A 20,651-nucleotide genomic window follows, 5' to 3' on the forward strand; every position below is an offset into this window, starting at 1 on the left:
GTAAACCATTCCCAGTAATTATGAAGGCAGCAACTCGACTGGGGATTTCATCACATGGCTCAGAGCTCTGAGGAGAGGCCAACATCAGGAAATCCCTGTCACAGCAATGAGACACTAACAAACCACAAGATATACTGAACTGCTAGAAAATGAGCTAAAAAGCCCAGAGGAGCTCTGATTAAAACCTCAGTTTGGAAACGAAATGCAAGCACAAAGGTTGCCCCACTAAAGGATGTTAGAGATGGGGTTTGAAAAAACAATTATTTTCCTTGCTTGATTGTCTTCATGCAAAGAGTGATAAAATTGCATGGAATTTGCACGGCTAAACAAGCTTAGTGACTTATCATTTTGCAGCCAAAGAGCTAATTGTTACACTTAATTGGTTTTTGGCACAGAATAAATTATACAAATCCTATAAGATAAACACTCTAAAACTTTGGTTCATTGGAAAAAAAAAGTTCTGAAACATCTTGGAAATTCTGCCTGATTCCTTCTTCAAAGCTTTTCTAAGCGGACAAAGAATTGGACAGCATTTTTCTTGTACTGTTTAAAAGGCTTGGGTCTTTATAGAAAATAGGAACATGAAAATTCCCACCAGCCTCAAGCCCCCAGTGAATCAGAGTATTAAATTTGAAGCAGCCATATCCTTCCAACACTGCTTCTCTAGGGTAAGTAGGAAAGGCCTAGCATACATTATTCAGTGGTTATTACTATAGGATTGTGGCGTTGAGCAGGATAAAAGTAAGTACTGAGGGTAAAGTGAAAGACATTTAACTCACTGGTCACTTTGGAACAGATGGATTTATATTATTATAATTTCATTCTCTGACTGCATACATCAGTGACCGGAAAAACAAAACTATCCGGCTACAGACAGCGGTGGTGCTATTACTTATTTCCACATGAGGTTCAGTTATGTGCAATTTATTGTTTGCGCATTAGGCTCGAAATGGATAACCTTGAGGCAAAGGATAAACCAGCAATGATAACTGATATACATTAGCAGTAAACCTGCCGCCTGTAGGCTAACCATAGACCAGAGATGTAAGTATTTATTTCTGGTAGCTGCTACCTGATCCTGTCTGGCTTTGATGGAATGGATTGTCCTGACTTTGCAGGGGTGACGGGGTTAAAAAGAAGCGTCTGTGTGGCCATTAAAGAAAAAAAAAATGGACTCTCTCACATATATATAAAGCAGAACTCACACACACACACACACACACACACACACACACACACACACACGGGTTTAGCACAAATGAAAAGGGATCTGTTATGATCCCTTGGAGAATTGAGTTGAACAGGGACAGAAAGGAAACCACAAGAGGAAAGACGGATACCAGAGGAATGAAATAGATATAATGATTGGTATGAAATCTTCAATTAATTTTTTAATACAGTTTCATTCCTGAGATTGCTGTGCAGAATCTATGACTCTGCAGAACCAAGCTTAAACCCAGGTATTGGAAACTACCAAAGTACGAGTCCTTTAAGAGTAAAAAGTCAAATCAGGAAGTAGCCATATTATATTGTTTTCAGTAAAAAGTATTCAGAAACCGCAAGTCCGTGTTTAAGTGTGTATCTGTGTGTGCCGCTGAAGGTCTAAGAAACTGACCCTGATCAATAATCTATGAGCACCAACACGTCTGTGTAGGCAGGCAGAAATGCATGCAAGCAAACACAACATATGCATTTAGAAATATTCATGGACAGAATATAAAATATATTGTCTCACACATTGCACACACACTGTGCACTTCTTCCACATATTGACTCGGGCAAACAGCAGTCACCGTCACCTGCATACTTTTACAAACAAAAACTTGTACAGAGTAAACTTATTTCTCTTTCACCTCAAGTATTTGAACCACAGGAGAATATTTCATGGTAAATGGAGCATTGCAACTTTATCTTCTCTGCTCTCCTCACTACCTCTATCCTCTGCACTTATCTTTTCTCTTTTCCTGTCCTCAAGCATTCCACAGGACACAGGACTTGAGGGAGAATTTACTTATATGGCCATGATGTAGCCAAACACATTTGTTACTACTGATATGGATGTTCTGCGTGTCTCCCTAAATGAGATGTCTGAATTAGGTTCTCAAAGCCTGTTAATGTTTCAATATAAATGGCATACTTTATTATAAATGCCTTGCTTGTGAGGACATACAGTTATACAGACCAATGTGGAGAGCAAAAAGAGTAAATAAAATAAACATTATAATCACTATTTCTTTTAAGAAAGCTCCAGTTTGTAATGCAGTATTGTAAAAAGTGGTACATCTAACTTTAGTATCTTGAAGTATTTCTTTCTCAGCTGGCATTTATTTTCCTTGAGCTGTGTGACTTTGTTGACTGGTCGCTTAAGCACCATACATTATCATGAAGAAGCAGAAAGCAGAGGGCTGACGTAGCGACTTCAGTTTATAGATCTATTTGGTGTCTCTATCTCTAAAACAGATGCTCTGTGGTTTACCCTACTCTGCCTCCCATCTCTATCTTTCTCCCACTCTTCTTTTTCTCTCGTTGCTCTTTGTAAGATTTATCACTCTGCAACCCTGGAGCCGGGAGGTCCCTGCGTACACCTCTTGTCCCTCTGTACCCGTACCTCTTTGTCCCACCCTCTGCCCTCAGTGTTCTTGAGGCCCTTCAGGCTTTCTCACATTTTCTTAATTTTTCTTTGTCTCTCTGTGGTGAGTAATTACCTGCTTTGTGCAGGCTAGTCTTGCAATGAAACCTGGTGACACAGTTGCTGTGTTTCATTTGGTATACTTCTGCACTTGCTATTTTAAGTGCATTAGTGCATTCACAGTAGATGCATTGCTCTGAGTACAAGGAGGGTATGATAACGGTGAATCAGATGTGAGTAGAATGCTATACACTTCTTGACCCGAAAACTTCAATAGTGACTGAGCTGGAGTCACGAAAGTTAATTTCCCATTGATTCTCCTCATGGACATTTCAGAAAATTCTCATGTAAATGAGACAACTATCTATGAGGTCAATAAAAGCAATGAAGAAATTTGCTTTAAAAAATGTCATTCCTTTTGACAGTGAAGGAACTGCTCATCCCATAATGCATTGCAATTCCCAGATTGCCCAAAGGACTTCTAACTTTCTCAGATTTAATCCGTATCATAATATTAATAGTATATCCTAGTCATCAGTGTGGTACAGTGCTCCATTCCTGACTTAATCACTCTCATAGCTAATAGCAAGTTTTCTTTGGATGGATACAAGATTGTGGTGGATTATCAAAATCCAAATAGAGAATATGAATGAGGTTTTTACTTACATAACCTATCTCTTGAGCTCTATAGTCACCATTCTGGCTACTTAGTAGAAAAGGACGAACTGCTAATTTTTAATCGATTCAATCTCATTCTTGTCTTGAGATTTGAACAGATTACACAGATCTCACATCTGTAGATAAAAGTCTTGTAACGAACACTGGTGACCAGTTAAATAGATGATAAGGCTTATGAATGGACATTAAGAAGCTTGAACATATTCAGTCCAAATACCCATACACACAAGGGCACTGCTAGTTTATTGTCTCTGGCTGTGGGAACAGAAAACACCACATTAGCACTGCATGCCACCAAGCACATTACTTATTTAATAGTCTATGCTAGATAACTGAATTAAGGTTGAAAGAGGAATTGGGAAACCCCCACAGGCATTTTATCATACAGTGTTTGATTAGTATTGTATTTAGCCCTGAACGATTTACTATATACTTGACTTAACTGATAAATTAAAACAACTTTGTAATTTTAACCGCATCAACAACAGAGCTTTAGAGGACATTTATAATGAAAAGGTTCCACACGTATCAATAGAGAGACATAAAAACACAGCAGACTAAACATAATCATTCTACTATATTGAGATCTCAGTTTTCCATAAATGAGTTTCCTCATATGTTGCATCACATTCAAAAAGTAACAATTCCTAAAGGTTTGAGTTTGAGGGGATATTGCAGAAGAAGCAGTCACTTGCATAGTCGGAGAGACAAACATGAGAATCGAGCTGACCAGAGACCAGAGAGATTAAAGCTTTTTTATTAGCATGACAGCCAGAAGTGTTGCTTGTTCAGCTTACATCCATAGCCATTTAGAGTCAGTCTGTTAGTGAGACAAGCAATCAGCACGACAGTCAGGAGAGCTAAAAGCTGTTATGATGCTGACGGCAAAGATGAATCAGTCAAATGCATCTTGTATGAGGCTTGACTATATTACTATCGAAACAGCTAATGTATGAAGTTAGACCGCTTGTGAGACCAATCATGAGAGACAGATAGGAGAGTTGAAAGCTGGAGTAATAACTAAATAAAAATCACTTTTGAACCATGTGTCCTGACCAGACTAGTCAGGCAGTCAGTGACATACCAATGAAACAGGAGAGCTGAGAGCTGCTTTTAGGACCCATCTGTACTGGGGGCTGGAGGCTGTGATGATGAGCCACCCGTCTACAGCTTATTATTACCTGACTAATTACATTGGCTACCTCAGGCTGGCAGCCCTATGCCTGTATCCATAATCAAAGCAAAAATTTAACTATTAACTTAATTAATGGTGCAGTGGTGTATGTTGTGTCAGCTCGCAAGAGAGAGTATGGTGCTTGTGACTGTATTTGTTCCTCAGTGCATAGTTTGCATTATTCGATGAGATTTATGAGTGAGACGTTAACAACAAAACCAGAGGGACAATAATGGATGAACAACACAAAGCATATGTGAGATATGTATGGATATTTCCACGCTATACCTTTGCACTAGTACTGGTGGATTTGTTTTCTATGCATTTGATACGATACACATTGTATACATTTGTTTTTCCTTTTATTTATACCTTTTTCTTGCTACCCTGGTGTAAGGGTTCAGTGTTGCTCCAACCAAAATGTGTCCTCTAATAAATTAGCGGACCGCAACAATGTCTTTAAATTTTAAAAGCACAATCTGACAACCATAGCTAATTTACTTCACTAAAATAAAGTTTGTTACTTATTATTGTTTCATTGTAAACTTTTTCCCCCCTAAAATTTTGTTTTAAAAGCACTAGTTTTATATGTGTGTATATGTGTGTGCGTGTGTAACTCCGTGGTAACTTGCAAAGTGTGAAAAGAACAAAATTTATCTCAGGATAAATGTGTGTATTTTTCCATGCAAACAAGACTAAAATTATTTATTTATTTGTTTATTGCTAGAGGCCTAGCTCATATTTAAAGGAGCCAGTTTTTGCATATAATTGTCCTTTATACTGTTCAGGCTACTAGTGGTGCTTTCTTATTCTGGGTAAATTGGAGCTAGTTTGATCAGTGTTAGGTGTCACTGCTAGCAAAGAGACAAACAACTCTTATTGTTTGCTGTTTGTGTGCTTTTGTGGCATAGGTTTTGGGCAATAGGCAAAGCTGAACATCACCAAATGGTAACTCAATTAGTATTCATACTAAATATGAACTATGATTGCTGAAACTGAGGTTTTTCTTAAACTTGATCTGCAGCACTCTCTTAGTAGCTTTAAGGGAAGCAAACAGTAACAGCAGGTTGAGTATTTATAAAGCAGCTGCCCTGGGCCCTTAATTATCTGAAGACTGCGTCTATAGAGCGTTCTTCAGATGGTAGGAACATGCTCTGAACTAGTACAGTGGGCGCTATGGGTAGATAATACATTGTAAAAATGTTGCCTTTATTTTCTACAGAGATAATAAAGGCTGCACACTGGGGTATTGTGTGTCAAATGAGTGAATAAAAGATCTTATTTTAATAGAATTAGGAATGCAAGTGACGAAAAGCTTTTGATTTTCAGTCTTTGATTACTGCTAATGTCTTTTAGGGGGAGCTGACAATTTTCTCATCAAGAAGGACAAGACAGTATTGTTACTTTTTCATACATCGTGGGCAACATTCAGCTGTCGTATAACGACGTTAGCAACTGTTTAACACGTAGTCATTATTTGGAAACTTTATATCCATAGATTATATATGCATTTAATAGAATAAGACTTCCCATCAATGGTTGCGCTTTAAAATGACAGAGTCCTGCGCTAACACAATAAGACCAGGCATGTTCGTCCACACCGCCCATTGAGCTGGAATGATTCAAGGCATATTACATCTGTCATAGTTTTCAAAGCACCCTTCGCTTTTAACAGAGTGGAAAGATAATACAGTGAAGCCTATCACACGCCCCGTTGAAAATAATTAATCCAGCGTACATGTGTTAGGAAATAGAAGAGAGACGCATTGCACAATAAACTGAGTGGAGCACTCATTTGTTGTTTAGCAAATTTGTTACCCGAGTCTGTATGAGTGGATTATGTGTTTCTGCGTACACATGCACACAAGCTTGAGTGCTTTGAACTGCACCTAAGTGCCCTTTCAGGTGTTAATGTTTGCATGTGTTCATATCTAGAATGTGCATTTATCAAAGTGTGTATGTGAGGTGTACAGTCATACGCAAACGTTGTTTGCCACATGTTGTCTTGTGTACGTGTAAGGCTGTTGTATGTGTGTGTGTGTGTCTGTTCATAACTTTGTGTACCCATAACACTTATGTTCATGTTTGCATTCGTGACTCCCAGGAGCCCCTGATGCTCTAAAATAGAACACAGACAGGTGTGCCATATTAGGAATTTGGTCTTCACTTGCATAAGCAGAACAATAAATATCCATCCATAACAAATAGCACGACAGAGAATGGGTGGGTGAATGAGGGAGATTCAGTCAGAAGAGGATGGAAAGGGCCCCCCCCCCATTTCAACGGATCAACGACTTTCCAATTTTAACACAATACTCATTTGGAATTCAGACCAGAATGCAGCAAGATATTAATTTGGGGAAATCAACAGAGAAATTGGGTCACCTGTGAGCTATTCATTTCAAGCAGCCAAAACAAATAAGCAATTTAAAGGGTAAGAGTGAGAGACGCAGGGCAGAGGAAGAGAATAAAAAAAGAAAATGATGCAAGTGCAGAGATGTAATGAAAGAGGTGGAAACTTGGTTAAGTATATAAGTGGGAAGAGTCAGCAGACTGGGAAGGGCTGGGAGCGACAGCCGAGGTAGCTCTGAGAGAAGGACCCAGAGAGAGAGCGATGTTAGATTGTTTTTGTAAGCCAATGAAAATGGCAGACATCAGGTTTGCATTCATTGCAACACATATCCACTCAATGTAAACCAAAGTTGTCCCAGTCAGACTTTAAAAGAGGAAAGCAGAGGTCAGGGTCACAGCTGTATTTATATCATTTAGGTTGAGAATAATTGGCTTTTCGCAGACATACACACAATTCAACACAAGCAAACACAATCACAGATGGATGCCATTTTGAATGGATTATGTAAATTGAGTGCAAAGGATCCGGTGCTGGCAGAGAGGAGAGGGAGTCAAGAGTGAACTGTGGAGGTTGATACAAGTTATGACAGTACTGGCTGGTTGGTTGAAAGGTGTCCAGTGAAGCAAGAGCCTACAAGGCACAGACAGAAAGTAAAGTAAATAGGTGTAAATGAAAACTATGAAGCTATTTTGGTATTCGTGGTTATGTTTGTGAGAGTCCAATAAATCTACATTTTGATGTTCTTTTAGTCATCTCTCTCTCCTCTTCTTTATAGGACAGTCCACTGATCCTCCAGTCAGACAGAAATGTGACTGTCAATGCTCGGAATGAACAGGGACAACTGACTGGTCAGCTAACTGTGGGTAAGACATACACCAAAGACATACAAGATTTTCTCTTTAAACAACCTCCAAACCGGATCATTTCTCTAAGGCATTGTTTGTACTTGAATTCCTAAATACATTCCACTGCTTTCTGTTTTGCAAACCGAATGCTATCTGTTTCCATTGGCGTGTTTCACTGAGGCTGAGAGCCGGGCTTTTTGGGCTTTTGTCTTGACTATATCATCTTTCCAAGCTCTTATTGAATTAGTGAATGTCCTACAGAATACAGAACTCAAAGGACATGTAGTGTCACGGCTGCACAGCAGTCGTGTGGTGAATTGAGTAAAGGATCCAAGATGCAGGCACTGACTGGGGTGCGAGTGAATATTTATTTGCAGAGGTGATAAGGGGACAAAAACAGGAGGAGCAGAGCGGGGAGTAAACCAACCTAAACTGGGGAAAACTAAAGAACTCAACTTAAACCAAACACGCACAGGGGGAGGAACAAAATACACAATGAAAGATGGCGGAGAGACGCAGACTAAACACCAGGTTACACAGAATGATGCAGACGGACACGGCGTTAAACAGACGACGCGACAGAGAGCACAGGAAAACACAGGGCTTAAATACACGGGGAGTAATCAGGGAATGGGCCACAGGAGGGAGACACAGCTGGGAGCAATAAGGCTAACGAGACAGGGGAGAGGTAAAACTGAACACACTGACATGAGACATGAACTTTCAGAATAAAACAGGAAACTAACAGACACAGAGAATCAGACAGGACACTGAACATGACAGGCAGACTCATGAGCAGACACAATAACACCATGGACAGACAGAGGGAACACAGAGAAGTGGGAGCAGGCAGGCAAAGAACAGAAACCTAACAAATGGCAAAATCACAACAGAATACACACTCGGAATGAACAAAAGCATAAGGAAACACAAAACACTGAGTCCTCAGACTCAGGACCATGACATGTAGTCTATATAGCATGTTTCAGGGGACTCACTAAAAAGGTCATGAATGAAAAGCTGTGGGAAACTATACCCATAAAGCAATAAGTTAATACATAAAGATAAATATGCTTTTTGAATTTATTTTCTGGTCTGGATGTCATATTTATCTTTCTGTGGTTGACCAGTGTAGGGAGGTCAACGTCAATGTAATATCTAAAAAAGAAAAAACAATATTATTAACCCTTTAAGACCTACCATAGAACCAAGGCCGCCAGAGCTTACTTTATATTTTTACATGCTATAGTTCCATTTTAGGGAGCATTTCAAGTTGCTATACATCAATACAACTGTTATAGCCCATATTATAATAATATGTATGCATTAAGTCCACAGTAACGAGATGAATTGCAAAAAAAGTGCAATAAACTACAAAATAATTGAAAATCGTTTTTGGGTTTTTTTACGTATATTTCTACTTGGAGAAATTTAAGAGGTTTATCCCTCAAAACTTTAAATGCAAAAAAATTGCAATAAATAGCTTACAACAGCAGGAAATTTATTTTGAGTGTCTTCATAGTTTTATTTTTGAGATACACCAATTTTTATATACTGCAGGAAAAAATGAAAAACAATCCTATGATGCAAATTTGCAAAGAAAACAGCATGTGCATCAAAATAAACTATTTTAAGTAGTGCAATTGGAGTTCTAAGCATCCCAGCAACTATTCAGAAAAGCATAAAGTCAAACATGACTTATAAAAACACCAGCATTGGCTTTTAAGGCCTACAAGTAAAAAACTACATTTTCCGCGAAAATGACGTCACTTCCAGTTTCGGGCAGGTAATGGCGGACATGCCATCATTTGCGCTGATGTCTGTTTCAATGTGGGAAGTGTTACAAACAGCTGATCGGATCAGCAAAGCGTGTTTCTGGAATATTATGTTTTTGTTCCTGCTAGCGCTTTTTATGCAGTATTTGCAAAGCTATGTGTGGAAGGAAACCGTGACCAAGGACAAGCTGATGGCATAAGATGTAAGTACAACTCCTCCGGTTTCATATGCAAAAAGTAAATTATTGCGCTAGCTTACGTGGTTCTGGTTCTACAGGGATTTAAATATAGTTACGCAAAACTGCTTTAAAGGGTTACATTAAAATAATTTTTTTTAGCTACTTCGTCTCAAATGTTTGTAATGCTGATTCTTTTAAAAGGAAAAATCTGACTCAAGGTCCTGCTACTTGCCATATAAATTCCCCAGTCTTTCATTGTGTGTTGTGTGACTTTTCAATTTAATACTGACCCAATTCCCAGTGTCTTTAACCCCGTGGCATTTTTTATCCACTAAAACCCTGTTCCTTGCCTTTGATTCGGTCTGATTGGTTTAAATGAAATGTTTGATGAGGTCTGGCTGTGCACTGATTCCAAAATATAATCTAATGTAAGATATGATTGCCACCATTTTCATACTTATACAAGATATAGCTGACATCATATTTTGATATGCAACTGTGTTTCTAAAAAAATAAAATAAAATATAGTGTTTTGTGATAACTATGTATGTCCTAATTTTATATGTGATCCACATTGTTGCTAAGATATGGAAATATAAATACATTTTGGATCAGTATGTGGTACCATCCAAATGACTGGAAGGCCAAGTTTGAGCAAAGGCCTTGCCTATTATAGCAGGACTGAACCTTTTACAACAGCATGTCTCTTTGGTAAAAAATAAACCGGCTGCTGCAGTCTAGACCAGTCAGCCACTGAAAATATTTGGCACACAATCAAATTAAAAATAGATCACAAAAGGCCCTGGTCAGCTTTTTTATGTTATTAAAAACACCTGGGTGAGGTGTTCCGGGCATGTCCCACCGGGAGGAGGCCCCGGGGCAGACCCAGGACACGCTGGAGAGATTATATCTCTCGCCTGGCCTGGGAACGCCTTGGTGTTCCCCCGGATAAACTGGAGGAGGTGGCTGGGGAGAGGGAGGTCTGGGCCTCTCTGCTTAGGCTGCTGCTCCCGCGACCCGGCCTCGGATAAAGCGGATGAAGATGGATGGATGGATGTTATTTTATGTTATTATTTATGTTATTACAATTCATTGTTTTCTGTTCTTCTAATATACAATTCCTGCTTTTTTTGAAAAACAAATTATTTTTGTTATATATTATGGTTCTGAAACATGGAAAACACAGTAGGATCTATTTTTAATCATTTTTCATTTTGGTTTTGTTCACAATAGATACTTTGTGGCATTTTAAAACTGGATGTGATGACTGGGGCATAAGTGTAACCAAAGAATAAACCAAAGTATACTGTGTCCTCTCATGGTAGCGACTTTCAAATGTCACAATGTAGCCAAATCCTAAAAGCAACAATTTGATCATCTGTTTTCTGAATGAATGAATCCATTCACAAGATCAGTATTATGTTTTGTTTTCTTTCTTTCTTTCTTTCTTTTTTTTTACAAGACCAATGATAGTAAAACTAAAACCTAAACCATAATGACAGAATTCCCACGTCACAGATCAATGGGGAAATAACTTTTACTATATCTTCCAAAGGAGCTGTCAGCAAGTCTATATTGGTTCAGTTCTCAGACCTAGAAGACCAGTGTTTTAAAAGCAAGACTTGACTTTGGGTGGTTGGTGGTGATGCCAGAATTCAGGTTGCTGCAGACATGAAACATCATTTGCAGTCTGACAGGTGAAATAAATGGTATTTTGAGGCAGAAACTTCTCATCCAAAGTCTTCCATTTGATGTTAATGCAGCATATAGATATTCATCTCCTGTAGGTCGTCCGGGCACTTGCAGTATCGATATACACAGACTTTCCATTTCTGACACTTCAAGGGCTTGAAATTCCTGACAGATCACCTCCTCCTGTGAAAACCCCCCCTAAAGCTCCCTTCCTCACTAAGAAAAGCATTTTAATGCTTATGTGTGTCTGAATAAGTATCCGTGTGCCTGTCTTGCAGTCAGTAGAATCAGCCAGTTTTCAAACTATACAGCTAGAGAACCCACTGCAACCAGCCTAGTCAGGCTGTTTGCAGTGGTCAGGTTTGGTCAGACATGTACTTGTTACCCTCTGTTACACACACTTGTACAGTTAAACTGCAGGTACAGCTTAGAGCACAGGTGTCAAACTCCATGCGTCCATGCTTGATCCAACACAGCTGATTTAAATGGCTAAATGACCTCCTCAACATGTTTTGAAGTTCTCCAGAGGCCTGGTAATGAACTATTTATACCATTTGATTCAGGTGTGTTGTCCCAGGGTGAGATCTAAAACCTGCAGGACACCAGCACTCGAGGCCTGAAGTTCCACACCCCTAGCTTAGAGCTTCGAATCCTTAAACACAGGGCACATGCCAGTAGGAGATCTAGCAGTAACCACATAACAAAAAAAAACCCCACAGATATGATCACATTTTGAAGTTCTCACAGACTGACTAATAACATAAGAGGGGAGGGAATGAATCTTCTTGAGGAGCTTCTTCTATCTAGCAGCACAACCGTTTGGTCTCATCCTGCTGCTGCTTCTGTGTTGACTCATCACCAGAATTATCACAAAACACACAAATACAAACATCCATCCTCTCTAACCTCATTTTCTTTTCACTCTCTTCATACAGCTTCTCAGCAGTTCTTAAAGTAAGGCAGTTATTTCCACTCACCAGAAACTTGCCAAATCTGAAGCAGAAAAGTTCCACTTCAGCAACCTCCTTATTAGTATTCATCACTAAAACTCACCAGAGGAACAGCTTGCTTTAGCTTGTACAAGAGGTACAAGATCATCATGGTTAGTGGTATGGAAAGGTAAAATGGCCACAAATGTTTGGAGTAGTGCATTAATATCCAGACACAGGTACACTGACACCTCATTATATACTGGATTGTTAAATCTGCACAGAAGAATAAGAAAAAAACAAAAACTAAGCTCCAAATATTTAAAAATGAATGGATAGCAAGACTGGGATTAAAGTCATATATTAGCTCTAGGTGAAAAAAAAATGTGTTGTGATGTTAAAACAAATATTATTTATTCAGGTAGGGCTCATATTATGTAATTAGTCGTATTTTAAATGAGAAATACCGTACAAAACACACAGCCCTTCTTCTACCTTTAGCTTGCAACCTCCTGAAGCATCATCTTTTGATTGAGAAGATCTGAGTACATTTGTTGGCCTTGGGCTTTTCGTCTCTGTTTTATTGCTCTCTTTCTTTCATCCCTCCATCCCCTCTCATCCGCTGTGTTGCTGTCAGCTCGTTAATGTGAGTGAGAACCTGTCATCTCTGTCTTCTCAATGGCCAACCATAAAGATGATGAGTGAACTTGGAGTTTTGAAGCCATACCCTTTCACCCACCTAGGTGATCATGTTCCAACATTACAGGCTGTGGAGTGGTGTCTAAACAGCATTGTGGAAGCAGTTGTGCAGCATGAAAGACTATTTCCTATTGCATTGTGAGTGGTTGAGTTAAGTTGAGAATGTGTACATTACTTATATAAAATAGCACCTTATAATCAGTACAGAGAAAGTGGTCGTAGTTGGTTGATTGGAAAAAAAGAAGAGCTTATTCTTACATTGTTATACATTGTATCCTTTAATTACCCTGTAGTGGTGGTAGTGTGGGACCCATAGAATTGTAAGGCATGTTAATACACATTAATGGACATCCCACCTCCCAGTCTTATTATTTTTATTGTCTGGGCTTATTACTGCTATTATTATCTTGGCCATTTGCAGTCTGACAGACAGTAAACTAATTTTAATTATTGCCTGCATGAGTGAAGCTCACACAGGCACTTGGGGCAGCTTAGGCTTTCTTTGAGTGGGATGTGCGGGAAGGAGAGGAGGGGTCTGCAGAATGCACCCACGTTATACTAATGTGGTTGTGTTTTTGTATTTCCAATTAGCAAAAATGGCCAGAATTTCTATAAACACAGGGACACAGATGAATAATGAATATGTTAGACCAATGCACTACATTGAATGTAAAGAACACATTCATGTTGGGAATTTGCGAAAAAAAACAATGTAGTGTAATTTGTTAATGCATATTTGTTAATATGCAACTACCTGTTGCATATTCTCCAAGTCGTGTAAGTGGGCATAGTATTGCCCGTGGGAGTTTGATAAGATGTAGTACAGAGGACGTAGGAGCTTCTTTCCTCTGTGTAGTACAGAGGAGTATACTGTAGTATAGAGGACATTTTATGATTCATACAACTTTCAAAATTGTATGAATTTTGAAATGACACACACCAAATGACACACACTTGTTTATGAAGTGTGTGTCATTTGGTACGCAGCCTGCAGAGTGCAGCCAAGTTGCACACTGCAGGCACCTGAACCAAAGGAAACAAGTAAAAGTTATTCTAAACTCATGCAAGCTGGGAAGTGTGTTTTTGTTGAAGTGTACAACAATTAAAATGTACAACTTTCTCTGAAATATTATGCAATGCTCTTAAATGTCTGTGACCTAAATCTTAAACACAAATAAAACACTGCATCTATAATATTGACATCTCCATTAACTGGTCAGCTCAATTATTGTTCACAGCACATTTTCCATTTAATTTACCTGTGCATCTGTCCATTGGGAAAGCTGGCATTCATTACAACTTATGTGGGTGTACATTTAGGTTCTGGCTATTGACTTTTCATTTTCCTACACGTGTTGTGCTGTTTGATGCAAAGGTACTGATAGCGCTCATTACCAATGTGGTTGCATTTGTCTGTAGCTCTCTCTCGCTCTCTGTATTACAGCTAATATTCTTGCTGCTCTTGCTATTGCTAATATTCTTATTCAGTCACAGTTAGTCTTGGGTGAAGAATAATCTGTGATTTAGAAAGAGCACATTAAAAAATGTTCTGCAGGTGAAAAGTTGCTTACATGTCTGTTTTTTTTAATAAAAAACTTTCAATATCAAATTTCTTTCTTTCCACCTCCCTTTACATCCGTTAATTCACACACACATGCCTCTTTCTTTTGCCGTTCTCCTTCCTTTTTCTTGTGTTATTTTTACCTTTCACGTTTTAGACATGCATGGGCCTCCATCTCATATTAAACCAATGATTTCCCAACTGACCTTCATCTAAACTCAGACTTGCATTTATCACTTCATTATCTTTACCTTCTTATACTAATTATGTTCCCTTTTATCTTAGCAGAATCACTCTGGCATTTGGCTGAAGTAGCTCAAAAAGCGGCTTATCAAAGCAGTAAAATTAGAGGGCTAAAAGGCAAAGGCCATACAGAATATTAATGATAATTAACAACTTGTAGTAAAATTGGTGGGAATTTTGTTGTAGAAAGTAAGATTATTTTTATGAGTTATTGCACTTAGCTCTGCATTATTGGCCTTACAAATTATATAGCTGTTAAACTTAAAAAAAAAAAGCTTTCATTCTTTTCAGTAACATGGTGTTTCCATGGTAGTTAAACAGTTGAATGCCAGCTAAAATTGGTTTCTGATTAGTGTGCGGAATGAGAACTTGCAAAGCCTTGCATAAAATTCAATTGTTCCATTACACACAGTCTAATTATGAATCTACATCTTTTCAAATCCCCCTCTGAGAAACAAATGACGTACATAACAATCATATTAAGCAGGGATCATATTATCGGCTAAAGAGAGATCTTCCTGGCTTGGCTGGATGAGAAATACAAAGATACCAAATAGTCTGTTTCTACATATGACTTTCCCCTCACCCTACCAGCAAAGTTCAGACAGCACGTCTTCCTCATTTTGCTGCAGCTCGAAGATCAAATCAATGGCTATAATGAGGCAATTAAAAATACATAGAGCAGCACATTAACAAACTGTAATACACTTAAGGGACCATCAAGGACTCAATAAAGGCATGGATTTACTGGCATTGTTGTCATTTATCCTTTTGATTGCACTTTAATTGCACAAAGTGTAATTGTCTGCATACAGTTTGGGTTTCAAAATGGCAAATATTGTTTTCGTAACTTGCCCATATGTGTAGGCATGCCCCGAGGAATGGATTTAATGGACCATATCAAGTCATTCTTCTGCACCACTGAATTGCGGCCTTCATGCTGTTGGTGGTTGGACACAATAATAAAATAACAGCTATGTTGTATTATAAAGATCAGCGTTCTCTCCTTGCTTCCAGCACTGCAGGATTTAATAATATTTTCCAATTTCAATAAAGACATCTTGAATAGCTTATGATTTTTTTATTATAATAAGTTAGTGACAATTTTGGGATTTAATAAAGGCAATTAGTAATCAAAACAATTTAAACTGTTATCCACATATGCAGCAGTCAAGACCCACATAAATATTTGCGCTAAATGAAAAAACTTATAATGCCAGTCAGTTATCTTAGGAGTGGTGATTATTACAAAATAGATTTTATCCATGGCTAAATGACATACTTTGTGGGTTTGTTTACTCGGGTATGGTAGACATTTCAAAAAATAACAGAAAAATAAAAAGATTTCTACAAAACCCAGACTCGCATCTGACTAACTGCCGACGGGCATATAGTCACCACTCTAAGACTCTTTCTGAAAAAGAGAGAGAGAAAAAAATTGTCTCATGTAATAGCGTATAGTGTTGTTTTATTGGGATGCATTATATTATATGGCACACATTTTTTTTATTTTGTCCATGTTGTGTAGCTACAACATTATGGGTACTGGAGAATATTTTCCCTGGTAAACTATGCCTTGAAGAGAACATTATAAAAGCTACAAGATTATTTCATTGTTTATGCAGTGGATGGAGCTATAAACAATACACATTTGTTATTTGTGGGCAATAAAATATCCACAAAAAGCTGCTTGGTGGCATGAACCAGATGAAAAAAGTGTCTCTTTGGGAAATAATTAAAACTTTATATGTGTTATATTTTATAAGCTATAAATATTTCTTCATTCACTTTTTCTTAGCACACCATTTTCCATCTGTATAAAATCATTTCTAAGAGAGCTGGTGTTTAGGAACTATGACATTAATATGTGTTTAATAAGTAAATATGCCATCATCTTGCTTAAAATTAATTGTTCTAATTTTAGCTGGTGTGTGAAATATAATATCAATAAAACTTTTAGTTTGCAAAAAAAACCCAAAACAAATCAAGGGCCCACACTTCATTGTAAAATCTTGTCTCTGTTTACATTGGATTAGCCGTCAGTTTGAAATTCTTTACACTAGCTGTGTCAATGTGAATCTGTCTGTGACCACGAGAATCATATATCAACTTCACATTCATGCTATATTTACCTTGATATGTGTTTGATGCCTAAGTCATGAACACATACTTTATAGATTATATTTAAGTTACACATAAGTCTTCAAAAGTAGGCTGTGTGAAGCCATGCACTGCTCAGTGTGATGCTTTTACGGTAAACATCATATTTTTTAAAGAGAGTAGCACCCAACCAAGACAAGGAAAAGAGTAAAATCATGGAATTTTTTTTTTAAAATACAAGAACTGATTACATCACATTTACCTTAAACATAAATCCTCAGTTGATCTTTTGCTGAATATAAAGTGTAGAGGAATGTATACTCTATATATTTTGTTTACTGAATAATAACTTCTGTTTTCACGCATAGCCTGCCCCAAGCTACTAACATCACTAATTGTGTTAAGCCTGGCAGTAGCTGTTTGGTTGTGTTTGAAGCTTTAAATTATAAAGAAATATGTATAGCTGTGTGGCACAACCTTTGCATGTCTTTTCATCAGCACTTCTACCACTTCATCTTCCCTCCATCCCACAGCCTTGACACCAGAGATCGTGTTGATTAATGTAGATAACAAATGGCACTCATTTGTCTCTCCCTCTGTCGCTTTCTCTCCTCTCTTACTATATTAATGACTATAATCAACTCTAAATAAATAATTTGTGTCCCTCCGTGCATGAATCTTATCCTCCCACCTGTAGCAAATTCAGAAGTTGAATTAAAAACTGCTTTGCAGTGCAGTTCCTCCCATTCTCCCTAGTACCCTCTGTATGTTTTCTTTCCGGATTTATCTGTGTCTGTTTGTTACAAAACATCGAAAAAATACCTCGAAGAGATTTAAGGTGAGCTGTGGCGCACCAGAGGGCCTGTCTTTGTCTTTGGTAGAAACACTTCAAATGATATGGTGACCCTCTTGTTTCCTGCTGTTGCATCATGGTCATGTTGCATGCTGTTTACTTTCAAAGGGCCGAAATAATGCAGCTGCTTTCTATTTCCCCCCCTGCTCTGCCACTTTTATTCTCTCACTCCACAAACACTGTCACATATTACTTTGTATATCTCAAAATTATTGTGGTTGACTTTCAAGTCAAAAGAAACATTTTTATTTTTACTTATTTCTTTATTTTTGTGTATGCTAACCAAAGCCTGCATATGCATTAAAATTTGCAACACTACCCTAATGTGAAAGCAGGTATTAGGAAACGATCATTTTTGCAGTCTAACTTGAGGTAATAAAGGAAAGACACATGGATCGGTTTTACATTGGTTTGCGACAGATTTGTGCTTCTGTACAAAATACCCAGATTCCCATACACACACATTGGGTGGCTGTAGCTCAGGAGGTAGAGCAGGTCACCTACTAATTGGAAGGTTGGTGGTTCAATCGCTGGCTTCTCCAGTCTGCATGCCAAGTATCCTGGGACAAGATACCAACCCCAAGTTGCTCTCCGATGCGTCCATTGGAGTGTGAATGTCGTTAGAAAAGCACTCAGTTTAGAGTCTTGTGAGAATGGGTGTGAATGTGGCATGTTGTACACAGTGCTTTGAGTACTCCGGGAGAGTAGTCCATTTACATTCCTGATTCCTTATGACGTTTCTTACATATAACAAACATCAGATGGGAAGAACAACAGGCCTTCCACAAAAGACAAAATGAATCACATTTCTTTAGGAATGGAGCCCACTAATCACTACTAAACTACTGGCATAATACATATTGAAACACACAAGGACTCCAAAACAAAACCTAATAGTGCTCTAGTCAGTATGTTGCTAGTGACAGAGAACAAGCAAGCAAGGTACATTTTGTCTTCTCACTAGCTGCTATATTGGGTTTCAAGTAATTTGCAGGTAGGCTTATGTTATCTAACATATATGGCCAAAAGTATTCGGCTGTGAGGGACATCCCATTCTTAATCCAAAAGGCTTAATATGCTGTCAGTCCACCCTTTGAATCTGTGACAACTTCAACTCTTGTGGAAGGCCACAAGGTTTAGGAGTGTGTTTATGGGAAGCTTTGACCATTCTTTCAGAAGTGCATTTGTGCAGGCAGACCCGGGGGAGAAGGCCTGTCTCGAAGTTACTGCTCTAATTCATCTTAAAGGTGTTCTGTCAGGTTGAGTTCACACCAGACTTGCTCATCCATGTCTTCATGGACTGTACGTTGTGCACTGGGGGCAGTCATGTTGGAACAGGAAGGGGCTATCCTGACTGTGGAATATTTAGTATCAAGGAAATTTCACAACTGTATTTGTTGCACAGGTAGCATCCTATCACGGCACTATGTTGGGATCCAATGAGACCCCAAGAGTGACCCATTATTTCACAAATGCAAGCAGACTGCATGCCTAGGTGGTTAATCTTATACACCTGTAACTTGAACACTAACTTGGGAATAAATACTTTTAGCAATATAATGTATGTCTTCTCAGACTAGCCGAAATTCAGCACTGGTGTCTAGAGAAATCCAAACCTAGCCAATCAGTGTGCTTAAATTTTATACTAAAAGGTGAATTATTTTATCACCCCGAGCCTCAGATAAACTAAAAAGAGATTACATTAACCACATAACAATAGCAAACAAGAATCCTACTTCTACAAGACCCAACCCGCAGTCATTGAAACTCTAGATTGAGCTGTTGGACAGCATGTTGATTACAGGAGCAATTTATGAGCTCCACAAAAACTCAAAACCAAAGGTCTAAAGTAAATACTATATTATAATATTGAATGAAAGCTACTGTCTCCTATAAAACATGATAAAGTTGTTGGCTTGCCCAATTCATCGTAACTTGCAAGCAAAAACCCATTTTTTATAACATTTTCATAACCTTGGTTTTCTGAAAGGTTGGAGGCTTTGTGAGGATCCTTGAACATGAGAATTTCACTTTTTCCTGTCATTCTTCTTCAAGAGCATGCAACATATAATATACTACATTTTGTGTGTGTGTGTGTGAGTGTGTGTGTGTGGTGCGTGTGTGTGTGTGTTTATTGTTTAATGTGTGGACATACTGCAAATTAATTTCCCATTGGGGACAATAAAGACCATTGGAACTATTTGACCACTGAAACTATTCAGCCTATTGATATCTATATTCTTTGAAGCATTGGATAAGCAGTAGAAGATGGATGGAAGATTCAGGATCAATTTTGTAATTCAGAACATACACAAAATTTATGTTACTTATATTATATAAAATAAACAAGAATGAATATCTGATAACAACTTAAATTGAGGTTATTTGTTGGGACTAGTAGAACAGCAGAGACTGGCTTTAGAGTTGTGATGCAGATTTTTTTTTTAAATCATCAATTATTATTATTAGTAAGATTATTTTGTCATCTTCATACATCGGATATATATTCTGTATAAAATATGTCATAATATTTAATATGAAAAAATGATTAATGTAATAAAATGACTATGTAGACAATGATTCATTAATGACCAATATTGAATTAAGTTAAAAACAAAACCACTAAAAAGTAAACATACTGTAAAGTGTGTGAATAATAGTGCTTAAACATTATGACTCATATACTTCACATGGACATGGGCACATGTTCAGGTAGAATTTCTTACATCTAAAAAGATTTAATGCATATTTAATCTTGTCATGTATTTTTGATAGGCGTGTGATGCAATCTTGAAGCATGCCATGGAACGCTTCTTCTGCATTCAGCATGAAGAGCTGCTTTCAAAACATAGTGCTGCTGTGCCTGGTATCAGTGGTTTTTTTTTTTCATCAAGAACAGCCTACAGAGCACTTTCACATACACATTCAGTTTTCTCAAGAT

At 37.9% G+C, this 20,651-nt stretch overlaps 1 protein-coding gene across 1 annotated transcript in view; it reads left to right on the forward strand.

The window, feature by feature from the left end:
* Positions 1-20,651, forward strand: part of LOC146708102 (zeta-sarcoglycan-like) — a 379,840-nt gene that overhangs the window by 273,906 nt on the left and 85,283 nt on the right. Inside the window, exon 4 of the mRNA XM_085459840.1 lies at positions 7,610-7,697. Within this exon, the coding sequence (XP_085315966.1) occupies positions 7,610-7,697 (88 nt within the window). The remainder of the gene's footprint in view (positions 1-7,609; positions 7,698-20,651) is intronic.

This window comes from Copadichromis virginalis, linkage group LG6 (genome assembly GCF_057382275.1).
Source record: "Copadichromis virginalis isolate Kocher_CV1m ecotype Utaka linkage group LG6, C_Virginalis_male_GT1.1, whole genome shotgun sequence".
In the NCBI taxonomy this organism is placed as follows: Eukaryota; Metazoa; Chordata; class Actinopteri; order Cichliformes; family Cichlidae; genus Copadichromis; species Copadichromis virginalis.